Source organism: Hyla sarda, chromosome 2, assembly GCF_029499605.1.
Source record: "Hyla sarda isolate aHylSar1 chromosome 2, aHylSar1.hap1, whole genome shotgun sequence".
NCBI classification, from domain to species: Eukaryota; Metazoa; Chordata; class Amphibia; order Anura; family Hylidae; genus Hyla; species Hyla sarda.
The window spans coordinates 497,396,942-497,410,060 of record NC_079190.1 but is presented as its reverse complement, the minus strand read 5'-3'; the positions used below and the strand labels follow the sequence as shown (position 1 = coordinate 497,410,060).

General features: G+C 45.0%; 1 protein-coding gene across 5 annotated transcripts in view; it reads right to left on the bottom strand.

The window, feature by feature from the left end:
• Positions 1 to 470: 470 nt before the first annotated feature.
• Positions 471 to 13,119, bottom strand: part of ACP6 (acid phosphatase 6, lysophosphatidic) — a 49,777-nt gene continuing 37,128 nt past the window's right edge. For all 5 annotated transcript variants that reach the window (XM_056559755.1, XM_056559756.1, XM_056559757.1 and 2 more), the window contains exon 11: positions 471 to 1,207. In XM_056559755.1, the coding sequence (XP_056415730.1) occupies positions 1,061 to 1,207 (147 nt within the window). In that variant the 3' untranslated portion in view covers positions 471 to 1,060. The remainder of the gene's footprint in view (positions 1,208 to 13,119) is intronic.

Genomic DNA, 13,119 nt, shown 5'->3' with positions numbered 1-13,119 from the left:
GCTTCTAAACTGGGCGTTTCCCGAGACACGTGTCATCAGAGAGGATTTAGAAAGAAAAGAACAACCTTAACTTCAGAAGCTCATAAGTACTGAAAGGATTAAGATTTTTTTTAATAGAAGTAATTTACAAATCTGTTTAACTTTCTGAAGCCAGTTGAGAGAGATATATAGATAGATATATATATATAAGTTTTTTTTTCCTGGAATACCCCTTTAAGGCTGTCTGGGCATTCTGGGAGTTGTAGTTTTGTAAAAGCTGGGAACACATTGGTTGGGAAACACTGATCTAGATAATTCCTTTCTTGTTAGATATATTATATATGCTTAAAAAAAAGGCTGCATGGGCAGCGGAAACGTTGCATTTTTTTTTTGATGGAATAAAAGCTACTTTTTTTTTACTTGTATATGTATATGTGTATATATATATATATATATATATATATATATATATATATATATATATATATATAAAATATATCCTGAGTTACAGCTTGTGTTGTACCCTCAGAGCTGCATTTGCAATTCTCTTGGTTATTATTGAAAACAGTCATCAAAGCTTGCTGTCAGACACACACACCTCCTGACAGCATATTTATGCTCCCATAATGCAAAGGGGGCACTTACTTTCTATGTGTAGAGAAGGCGCTACAATGTAAGTCTGCGCACAGACACTGAACTGAACCTGCAGCAGTAGAAAACAGAACCATGAATAATGAGAGCCAGCCATAAAATATGTCAGTATTTCCCCAACCAGGGTGCCTCCAGCTGTTGCAAAACTACAACTCCCAGCATGCCTGGACAGCCTTCGGCTGTCCAGGCATGCTGGGAGTTGCAGTTTTGCAACAGCTGGAGGTATACAGTTTGGAGGCCGCTGTGCTGCTTTAATCTGATGAGTTAATCTGCTAGGGGAGGACAAAGCTGCTTGTAACCAAATGCAGTCAGGGCAGGCTGGGAGTTGCAGTTTTGCAACAGCTGGAGGCAACCTGTTCGGGAAACACCGATATAAGTATTTAGAAGGTAAGTGGACTTGTGTAGACTCGAACAATGAGATGGTGGGAGGTTATTCCTTGGCCCGGTCATCAGTTTCCGTTTCAATAACGTTACACAGTGTCCTATGGTCTTCTGGACTAAGAGCAAACTCTGAGAGAGCATTGAGGAACTCATCGAGGGGGCACAGCCCGGTGCTGCAGCCTTTCACCACTTGTTCCTGGAAAACAGAAAACAGGTATTTATTATCGGTCAGGGTGGACATCCAGGACCACTGACCAACAGACAAGGACACAGGGACAAAAGTACCAGGGTTCCTCCATGTTCTACCTACAGGAGCCTGAGGACAACATTCTAAATCCATAGACATTAAAGGGGTACTCCAGCCCCCGAGACATCTTATCCCCTATCCAAAGGATAGGGGATAAGATGTCTGATCGCGGGGGTCCTGCCAATGGGGACCCCAGCAATCTAGCATGCAGCACCCACCTGTAAGCACTGGAGGCTCTCAGTGTTATGCCTCCGGACCACGGGGACGGAGTGTCATGACGTCACGACTCCGCCCTCGTGTGACATCACGCCCCGCCCTGCCCCCTCAATGCAAGTCTAGATTTGCATTGAGGGGGAGGGGCGTGACGTCCCGATACTCCGTCCCCGTGGTCCGGAGGCATAACACTGAGCATCCAGCTCTTCCTGCAGTGCTTACAGGTTGGTGCTGCATGCTAGATTGCTGGGGTCCCCAGCAGCGGGACCCCCGCAATCAGACATGTTATCCCCTATCCTTTGGATAGGGTATAAGATGTCTTGGGACCGGAGTACCCCTTTAATAACTTGCAGTAGAACAGCTTCCACCTGGTGGGCGGGATATGTGTTTACATTTCAGAGCCTAAGACAATTGCAATCTAAATGAAGACTTGTCCTGAAGACGTATTTGCCGGAAGTCTCATGGAAGTCTCATGGAAGTCTCATGGAAGCCTCATGGAAGCCTCATGGAAGCCTCATGGAAGGCTCATGGAAGGCTCATGGAAGCCTCATGGAAGGCTCATGGAAGCCTCATGGAAGCCTCATGGAAGTCTCATGGAAGCCTCATGGAAGCCTCATGGAAGCCTCATGGAAGCCTCATGGAAGCCTCATGGAAGTCTTTGAGCACAATGGTCCTGGGCTCTGAAATTTAAACACATATCCTCCTACCCACCAGATCCATCATCGGAGGTACGCTTGAAGGGATAAAAGGGGTATTCCACTGGAAAACTTTTTTTATTTTATTATTTTTTTTAAATCAACTGGTGCCAGAAAGATAAACAGATTTGTAAATTACTTCTATTAAAAAATCTTTACCCTTCCAGTACTTATCAACTGCTGTTATGATCCACAGGAAGTTCTTTTCTTTTTGAATTTCCTTTCTGTCTGACCACAGTGCTCTCTGCTGACACCTCTGTCCATGTAAAGGAACTGTCTAGAATTGGAGCAAATCCCCATAGAAAACCTCTCCTGCTCTGCACAGTTCCTGACATGGACAGAGGTGTCAGCAGAAAGGAAATTCAAAAAGAGAGTGGTCAGACAGAAAGGAAATTCAAAAAGAAAATAAGCCCCTTTGCTTATCCCTCCTGTGCGTCGCGGCGTGTGTCGTCATGCTCTGCTGTTCAAAAAAACTTTATTCAGATGTGCACCTTTATTATTACTGAATATATTATAGTGCCCGCGATCCTCTTCTTTCTTGCTGTGCTGGCGACCGGAGACGCATGCTCTGTTGCTTCTATTCCCAATGTTTAGAGGCAGAGGAAGCGCGGTCCCTGCCTCTAGTACTGGGCATGAGCACTGAGGAGGTAGGCAGTGGGAGCGAGCACTTGACGACACGCCGCGGCACACACAGGGGATAAGCGAAGGGGCGCATGCGCTGGGACCTGTGTGTCAATCACACAGCGGTCCCAGCGCTGACGTGCAGGGGATAGGCGTGGCGGCGGCAGGGCATTGCCAACCTTGCGCCACGCCTATCCGACTGTGTGCGGCTTCCATCAAAACAGTTTTTTAGTGTAATAAAGGACGGCGGACAGAAGGTAAAAACACTGCCTAATACACAATCCGCACACAGTACAGAGGCTGGGTGTAGGTTATATGGCCCAGATTTGATGACAGTTGCACTTTAAGGACCAGGACAATTTTCACTTTTGCGCTTTAATTTTTTCCTCCTCTCTTACTAAAAATCATAACGCTTTCAATTTTGCACCTACAGACCCATATAAGGGGTTGTTTTTTGCACCACCAATTGTACTTTGTAATGACATCAATCATTTAATAACAAAATATACCGCAAAACCAAAAAATAAAACGCCATCTTGTAACTTTTGGGGGCTTCCGTTTCTACACAGTGCGTCTTATACGGCGAATACACCCCTATTGCGGCGGTCCCTGCGGCCATAAACGGCCGGGACCCGTGGCTAATACAGGACATCACCGATCGCGGTGATGCCCTGTATTAACCCTTCAGACGCGGCGATCAAAGCTGACCGCCGTGTCTGAAGCGAAAATAACACTAACCCGGCTGTTCGGGACCGCTGCGGTGAAATCGCGGCGTCCCGAACAGCTTACAGGACACCGGGAGGGACCTTACCTGCCTCCTCTGTGTCTGCTCCGTGCCGGGATCCCCTGCATGGCCGGCGCTCTCCTTCGTCGTCGCGCACGCCGTCCCGTCATCCAATAGGAGCGGCGTGCGTAGCGACCTCATGGCGGCGACGGAGAGCGAGGATACCGGGCAGCAGAGACGTTCCGGAGCGACGGGGACGCGGCGTCAGCGATGGAGGGCGACATCCAGGGCAGCGGTGATGGGTCCGGAGCAGCGGGGACACGTGAATATTACCTCCTATACTAGTGGTCTTCAACCTGCGGACCTCCAGATGTTGCAAAACTACAACTCCCAGCATGCCCGGACAGCCAATGGCTGTCCGGGCATGCTGGGAGTTGTAGTTTTGCAACATCTGAAGGTCCGCAGGTTGAAGATCACTGTCCTATACTTTACATTGTATTTGGTTCAGAATCTTTATTTTCTAAATTTTTATCCTATAAAATTAGGTGCGTCTTATATGGCACAAAATACGGTACTGCATCCTTATTCTGTGGGTCCATACAGTTACAAGGATACCCAATTTATGTAGGTTTTTAATCCCCTTCCCTCTTGGGCCATTTTTCATTTTTCCACTTTTGTTTTTTCCTCCTCTCCTTCTAAAAATCATAAACACTTTACATTTTGCACCTACAGACCCATATAAGGGCTCGTGTTTTGCGCCACCAGTCATTTCAATCATTTCACCACAAAATCTACAGCGAAACTAGAAAAAATATATTTGTGCGGCAAAAATAACGCCATTTTGTAACTATTGGGGGCTTCCGTTTCTACGCAGTGCACTTTTCAGTACAAATGACACCTGTTATTTATTCTGTGGGTCCATACGGTTACAAGGATACCCAATTTATATAGGTTTTATTTTATTTTACTACTTATTATAACAACATGCACCAAAATTAGTATGTTTAAAATTGTCATCTTCTGACCCCCTAAAACGTTATTTTTATTTTTCCATATATAGGGATGTATGAGGGCTTATTTTTGCGCCGTGATCTGCAGTTTTTATCGGGACCATTTTTATTTTGATGGCACCTTTTGATCGCTTTTTATTTAGTTATTTTCTAGTATATGAAGTGACCAAAAATACGCATTTCTGGACTTTGGAAATTTTTTTTTTAACGCTTGCACCTTTGACTGTGCGGTTTAATTTACATTATATTTTAATAGTTCGGACATTTACGCACGCAGCAAAACCCATGCCAGGAAGCACTGAAGACCCATGCCATGAAGCCCTCTGCGGGCACAGGAGACCCATACCATAAAGCCCTCTGCGGGCACAGGAGACCCATACCATAAAGCCCTCTGCGGGCACAGGAGACCCATACCATAAAGCCCTCTGCGGGCACAGGAGACCCATACCATAAAGCCCTCTGCGGGCACAGGTGACCCATACCATAAAGCCCTCTGCGGGCACAGGTGACCCATACCATAAAGCCCTCTGCGGGCACAGGAGACCCATACCATAAAGCCCTCTGCGGGCACAGGAGACCCATACCATGAAGCCCTCTGCGGGCACAGGAGACCCATACCATAAAGCCCTCTGCGGGCACAGGAGACCCATACCATAAAGCCCTCTGCGGGAACAGGAGACCCATACCATAAAGCCCTCTGCGGGCACAGGAGACCCATACCATAAAGCCCTCTGCGGGCACAGGAGACCCATACCATGAAGCCCTCTGCGGGCACAGGAGACCCATACCATGAAGCCCTCTGCGGGCACAGGAGACCCATACAATGAAGCCCTCTGCGGGCACAGGAGACCCATACAATGAAGCCCTCTGCGGGCACAGGAGACCCATACCATGAAGCCCTCTGCGGGCACAGGAGACCCATACCATAAAGCCCTCTGCGGGCACAGGAGACCCATACCATAAAGCCCTCTGCGGGCACAGGAGACCCATACCATGAAGCCCCCAGCAAACACAGGAGACCCATGAAATGAAGCCTCAGGCGAGCACCAGAAACCCACGCCATGAAGGTCCTAACGCACACCAGAGACCCACGCCATGAAGTGCCGGCAGGCACAGTCAGTTTGTTGATTTTAATGCCAGATGAGGTTTGGTCATGAGTTATGGAGTCAAATTTAAATGTCTAACAGAAGGATCTAGGGACTAAATAAACTATGTAATAGAATTGGTAGAATATATATATATATATATATATATATATATATATATATATATATATCGGCCAGCACATACTGATACACAACTATTGCATGGACCCGGCATACAGGTGCACGCTGCCAGGCTAAATATACACAAGCAGGAGAATACAGCAGCACACTGCTAGCACAAAGATAAATATGAAATGCTGTCTGGGCATGCTGGGAGTTGTAGTTTTGCAACAGCTGGAGGGCCACAGTTTGGAGACCAGTGATGTATAGGAAGGAAAGTCATGTGTGTCTAAATATGACAAAAATCTAACATGCCGGTAAGACGTCTTTAGAGAAGAATCGGGAACTCAGAGACCCCCGGAGATGGCGGACCCCTTTAATGGAGGCAGGAGACGACGGATGTAAAAATCATCCCCATTACATCCCCTGTGATCGCTTATTATTATGGAGGTGATACAACAAAAGGCATCTTATCTGCGCAGGACGCCTGCTGAAATGTCATCAAGTGGAGATCCTGCGCCACCTGCTGGCCATGTGTGAGAATAGCAATGAACAACAAAATAATCTTCTATTCTGGTATTAAAAAAATAAAAATCAAAAAATACAATGGATGTGGTGGTCTCTGTCTAATTAAAGGAAATGGCAAGTGGTCTCCAACCTGCGGCTCTCAACTTTTGCAGAACTACAACTCCCAGCATGCCCTGATAGCTATGTACCACCATCACAGCTGGGTGACTATTACCCCTCACATGACCTATCGACAACTTAATGCCAAAGTGATTTCCAACCTATTTCTGTTGCAAAACTACAACTTCCAGCATGCCTTCGGCTGTCAGGGCGTGCTGGGAGTTGTAGTTATGCAACAGCTGGAGAGCTACAGGTTGGGGTAACAATGTCCTAAAAGTACCTAAAAAGGAACAGTGCACTTTGAAAGCGAGAAAGAATAATGCGAAAAAAAAATTTTTATGTTGTAGAGGGGAGGTGTCGTTATGGGGGTGGAGCTTAGATCACATGGTCTTCTATTGCCATCTATAAATAGAGAAGTGGGGGACAGCTCCTGCTGCAGCCAGGTGCCATACAGATAGAGGTTAAAGGGGTATTCCAGGAAAAAACTTTATATATATATATATATATATATATATATATATATATATATATATATATAATATATATATATCTCAACTGGCTCCAGAATATTAAACAGATTTGTCAATGACTTCTATTAAAAAATATGAATCCTTCCAATAATTTTCAGCTGCTGAAGTTGAGTTTTTCTGTCAGGCAACAGTGCTCTATGCTGACACCTCTGTATGTCTCGGGAACTGCACAGAGTAGAAGAGGTTTGCTATAGGGATTTGCTTCTACTCTGGACAGTTCCCGAGACACGTGTCATCAGAGAGCACTTAGACAGAAAAGAACAACTCAACTTCAGCAGCTCAGAAGTACTGAACGGATTAAGATTTTTTTTTTAATAGAAGTAATTTACAAATCTGTTTAACTTTCTGGAGCCAGCTGAGATATATATATATATATATATATATATATATATATATATATATATATATATATGTGTGTGTGTGTGTGTGTGTGTGTGTGTGTGTAAAAAAGTTTTTTTCCTGGATAACCCATTTAAAACTAAGTTTTCTGAGAAGTAGTTGGGTGGCATTGGTGGTTCTCCAGGGAAACATAAAGAAGTGTAAAGTAATGCGGATCTCTTGGATCTTGGCTACCTCTGTATTTTTACCATGAAACGAAGGCCAAAACTGCAACATGTGAACTCAGCCTTAGTATATAAGATTATAAATACAATAAGAAAGTCTTTAGACATCAAGTTGTGGCTTAAAAAACAAACAAAAAACAAGTAGCCCCCCCCCCCCCACCCAACCATTCCTACTCTCCATAACCCAAAACATGAAAAACTGAATTTTAGGAATAAGACCGGGCTGTTTCCCCTATGGGCACTGGTGTTGAGGCTGTGGTGGTCGCCACCCAGCGTCGCGCCATTTTAAAGGGGTTATCCAGGGAAAAAAAACTTTTTTTTATATATCAACTGGCTCCAGAAAGTGAAACAGATTTGTAAATTACTTCTATTAAAAAAAAATCGTCATATTTTCAGTACTTATGAGCTGCTGAAGTTAAGTTGTTCTTTTTTGTCTAAGTGCTCTCTGATGACACCTGTCTCGGGAACCGCCCAGAGTAGAAGAAAATCCCCCATAGCAAACCTACTCTACAGTTCGCGAGACAAGCAGAGATGTCAGCAGAGAGCACTGTTGCCAGACAGAAAACTCAACTTCAGCAGCTGATAATTATTGGAAGGATTAAGATTTTTTTTTTATAGAAGTAATTTACAAATCTGTTTAACTTTCTGGAGCCAGTTGATATATATATAAAAAAAAGTTTTTTCCTGGATAACCCCTTTAAGTTAGGAACCTGCTACACACTCAGGTGACTGCGACATGGCGTGTGGGCTTGCAATTTGTTATCATAACTTACACAAAACAATATATATATATATATATATATATATATATATATATATATATATATGCTAAGAAGCTCAGGGTCTTAGATGTGCGATCATGTCTGTTTTTCTCCATTAGTGACAGAATTTTAGAAATGTGATACATCGCCGCACATCCACTATTTGTATTCTCAGCATAATTTTGATCAAAAAGTACAAGCCCACTCGCCACGTCAAGGCCACCTATTTAGAGTGGGTCCCTAATCTAACACTGGCGTAGCGCCGGGCGGTGACCACTGCCTCTGAGACACCATGCCCACAGGGGGAACAACCTAGTGGCGAGGCAGCCCCAATACTGCCCAACCAAGCCCCCGGTTTCGGGCCGCACCACCCCACAGACAAAGCATCACAGAAACAATGGCCGCCACAGAGCACCACACCAGTGTGAACACCTACCATGTGCTCCCTGCCAGAGGGCTGGAGACTGTTAGGAGGAAACCCTTATACAGTCTCCTGCTAATTAGAAACGCCTGGGCCGATGGGTGGAGCGGAGCGCTGGCCCAGGAAGAACGGAGAGACTACAAATGTACAACACAAAGAGAGGAACACAGCCGAACATCCACCATTTTAGAAATGTTTACAAATGTATTAAAAAAGGAAAAACTTACATTTCCTACAGACCAAAGTATTCAGACCCTTTACTATGACGCATAAAATGTATCCCTGGCTCCTCCCATTACTCTTGATCATCTCAGAGATGTTTCTCCATTTTGGTCGGAGTCACCTGTGGTAAATTGAAATGATTGGACAGGATTTGGGAACGACACAGTCCTGTCTATATAAGGTGCTGTCTATATAGCTGATTATGTATATCAGAGGAAAAATCAAGCCATGAGGGGGAAAGAACTGCCTGTAGAGGTCAGAGGCCGGATTGTGTGGAGGCGCGGATCTGGAGAAGGGGACAAAAATATTTCTGGCTGCATTGAAAGCTCCCGAGAGTGCAGAGGCCTCCATAATTCTTACATGGAAGAAGAAGGAACAACCAGGACTCTTCCTAGAGCTGTCGCCCCACCAAACTAAGGAATCGAGGAGAAGGGTCCTGGTAAGAGACATGACCAGGAACCTAATGGTAACTCTGACTGAGCTCCAAAGATCCTGTGTGCAGATGGGAGAAACTTCTAGAAGGTCCAGAACCATCACTGCAGCCTCCACAATCTGGGCTTTATGGCAGAAAGAAGAAAGGAGCCTCCTCAGTAATAACACATGGAAGACGACTGGAGATTACAAGAAATCACTTAGAGGATCAAACTTCCTATATCTAAAGGAAACCAGGCACTGCCCATTACCTGCCCAATACCATCCCTACAGTGATCATGGTGGGGGCAGCATCATGTCTGGAGGAAACCAGGCACTGCCCATCACCTGCCCAATACCATCCCTACAGTGATCATGGTGGGGGCAGCATCATGTCTGGGGGAAACCAGGCACTGCCCATCACCTGGCCAATACCATCCCTACAGTGAAGTATGGTGGGGGCAGCATTATGTCTGGAGGAAACCAGGCACTGCCCATCACCTGCCCAATACCATCCCTACAGTGATCATGGTGGGGACAGCATCATGTCTGGAGGAAACCAGGCACTGTCCATCACCTGCCCAATACCTTCCCTACAGTGATCATGGTGGGGGCAGCATCATGTCTGGAGGAAACCAGGCACTGCCCATCACCTGCCCAATACCATCCCTACAATGATCATGGTGGGGGCAGCATCTTGTCTGGAGGTAACCAGGCACTGCCCATCATCTGCCCAATACCATCTCTACAGTGATCATGGTGGGGGCAGCATCTTGTCTGGAGGTAACCAGGCACTGCCCATCATCTGCCCAATACCATCTCTACAGTGATCATGGTGGGGGCAGCATCATATCTGGAGGAAACCAGGCATTGCCCCTCACCTGCCCAATACCATCCCTACAGTGATCATGGTGGGGGCAGCATCATGTCTGGAGGAAACCAGGCACTGCCCATCACCTTCCCAATACCATCCCTACAGTGATCATGGTGGGGGCAGCATCATGTCTGGAGGAAACCAGGTACTGCCCATCACCTGCCCAATACCATCCCTACAGTGATCATGGTGGGGGCAGCATCATGTCTGGAGGAAACCAGGCACTGCCCATCACCTGCCCAATACCATCCCTACAGTGATCATGGTGGGGGCAGCATCATGTCTGGGGGAAACCAGGCACTGCCCATCACTCCCCAATACCATCCCTACAGTGATCATGGGGGGGGTGGGGCGCATCATGTCTGGGGGAAACCAGGCACTGCCCATCACCTGCCCAATACCATCCCTACAGTGATCATGGTGGGGGCAGCATCATATACACAGTAGATGTGGATATCCTCAGCCTTTATAGTAATACAGTGTACAGTATATATAGTCTATGTGAATATATACAGTATATACACCGGGTAGATGTGGATATCCTCATTCTTTATAGTAATACAGTGTACAGTATATATAGTAGTCTATGTGACTATATATACAGTATATACACCGGGTAGATGTGGATATCCTCAGTCTTTATAGTAATACAGTGTACAGTGTATATAGTAGTCTATGTGACTATATACAGTATATACACCGGGTAGATGTGGATATCCTCAGTCTTTATAGTAATACAGTATATATAGTCTATGTGACTATATATACAGTATATACACCAGGTAGATGTGGATATCCTCAGTCTTTATAGTAATACAGTGTACAGTATATATAGTCTATGTGACTATATATACAGTATATACACCGGGTAGATGTGGATATCCTCAGTCTTTATAGTAATACAGTGTACAGTATATATAGTCTATGTGACTATATACAGTATATACACCGGGTAGATGTGGATATCCTCAGTCTTTATAGTAATACAGTGTACAGTATATATAGTCTATGTGACTATATTTACAGTATATACACCGGGTAGATGTGGATATCCTCAGTCTTTATAGTAATACAGTGTACAGTATATATAGTCTATGTGACTGTATACAGTACATACACCGGGTAGATGTGGATATCCTCAGTCTTTATAGTAATACAGTGTACAGTATATATATAGTAGTCTATGTGACTATATACAGTATATACACCTGGTAGATGTGGATATCCTCAGTCTTTACAGTAATACAGTATATATAGTAGTCTATGTGACTATATATACAGTATATACACCGGGTAGATGTGGATATCCTCAGTCTTTATAGTAATACAGTATACAGTATATATAGTAGTCTATGTGACTATATATACAGTATATACACCGGGTAGATGTGGATATACTCAGTCTTTATAGTAATACAGTATATATGGTAGTCTATGTGACTATATACAGTATATACACCGGGTAGATGTGGATATCCTCAGTCTTTATAGTAATACAGTGTACAGTATATATAGTCTATGTGACTATATACAGTATATACACCGGGTAGATGTGGATATCCTCAGTCTTCATAGTAATACAGTGTACAGTATATATAGTCTATGTGACTATATATACAGTATATACACAGAGTAGATGTGGATATCCTCAGTCTTTATAGTAATGTAGTAGAAGACGTGGAGCCCGCAGGCCGCACGGCTCGGAGGACACAAGTGGAGTTCATTACATGTGCAGACAGAGCGGAGCGATCAGTCCTGATCTGTGCCGAGGAGCCGGAGATCTAATTCAATTCTAAAATCAATAACTAGAAGAACAAAAGATCCAGAGCTTCGCTCCCTGCATTATTACTAAGACTCCACGGCCGGGATTTACAGCTACAAAATGGCCAGAGGGCGCGTTACTAAGTACACTGGGGAACTGCTTACAGGGCAATGCCATAAACCAGTGCGACTACTACTGCAGTCCCCTCATCTGCCCTTGTGTCACTGTCATTACTGTCCCCTCATCTCCCCCTGTATAACAGTCATTAGCGTCCCCTCATCTCCCCCTGTATAACAGTCATTACTGTCCCCTCATCTCCCCCTGTATAACAGTAATTAGCGTCCCCTCATCTCCCCCTGTATAACAGTCATTACTGTCCCTTTATCTCTCTTTGTGTCACAGTCATTAGTGTCCTCTCATCACCTTGTGTCACAGTGATTCCTGTCCCCTCATCTCCCCGTTTTTGTCAATCATTATCGTCCCCTCATTTCCGTGTCACAGTCATAAGTGCCCCCTCGTCTCTCCATGTCAGTCATTAGTGTCCCTCATCTCTCCCTATGTGTCACAGTTATTACTGTCCCCTCATCACCTTTTTGTCACAGTCATTAGTGTCCCATCATCTCTGTGTCACAGTCATAAGTGTCCCCTCGTCTCTCCATGTCAGTCATTACTGTCCCCTCATCTCTCCCTGTGTCACAGTCATTAGCGTCCCCTCATCTCCCCCTGTATAACAGTCATTACTGTCCCTTTATCTCTCCTTGTGTCAGTCATTAGTGTCCTCTCATCACCTTGTGTTACAGTCATTCCTGTCCCCTCATCTCCCCGTTTGTCAATCATTACCGTCCCCTCATTTCCGTGCCACAGTCATAAGCGCCCCCTCTTCTCTCCATGTCAGTCATTAGTGTCCCTCATCTCTCCCTATGTGTCACAGTTATTACTGTCCCCTCATCAACTTGTGTCACAGTCATTTCTGTCCCCTCATCTCCCCGATTGTCAATCATTACGATCCCCTCATCCTCGTGTCACAGTCATAAGTGCCCCCTCGTCTTTCCATGTCAGTCATTAGTGTCCCTCATCTCTCCCCATGTGTCACAGTTATTACTGTCCCCTCATCTCTTTGTGTCACAGTCATTATTGTCCCTTTATGTTTTAAAAAAAAAAAAAAAAAAAAAAAAAAAAAAAAACTTTTGTTCTCAGGCCGATCCACTGTTCTGCCTCCATT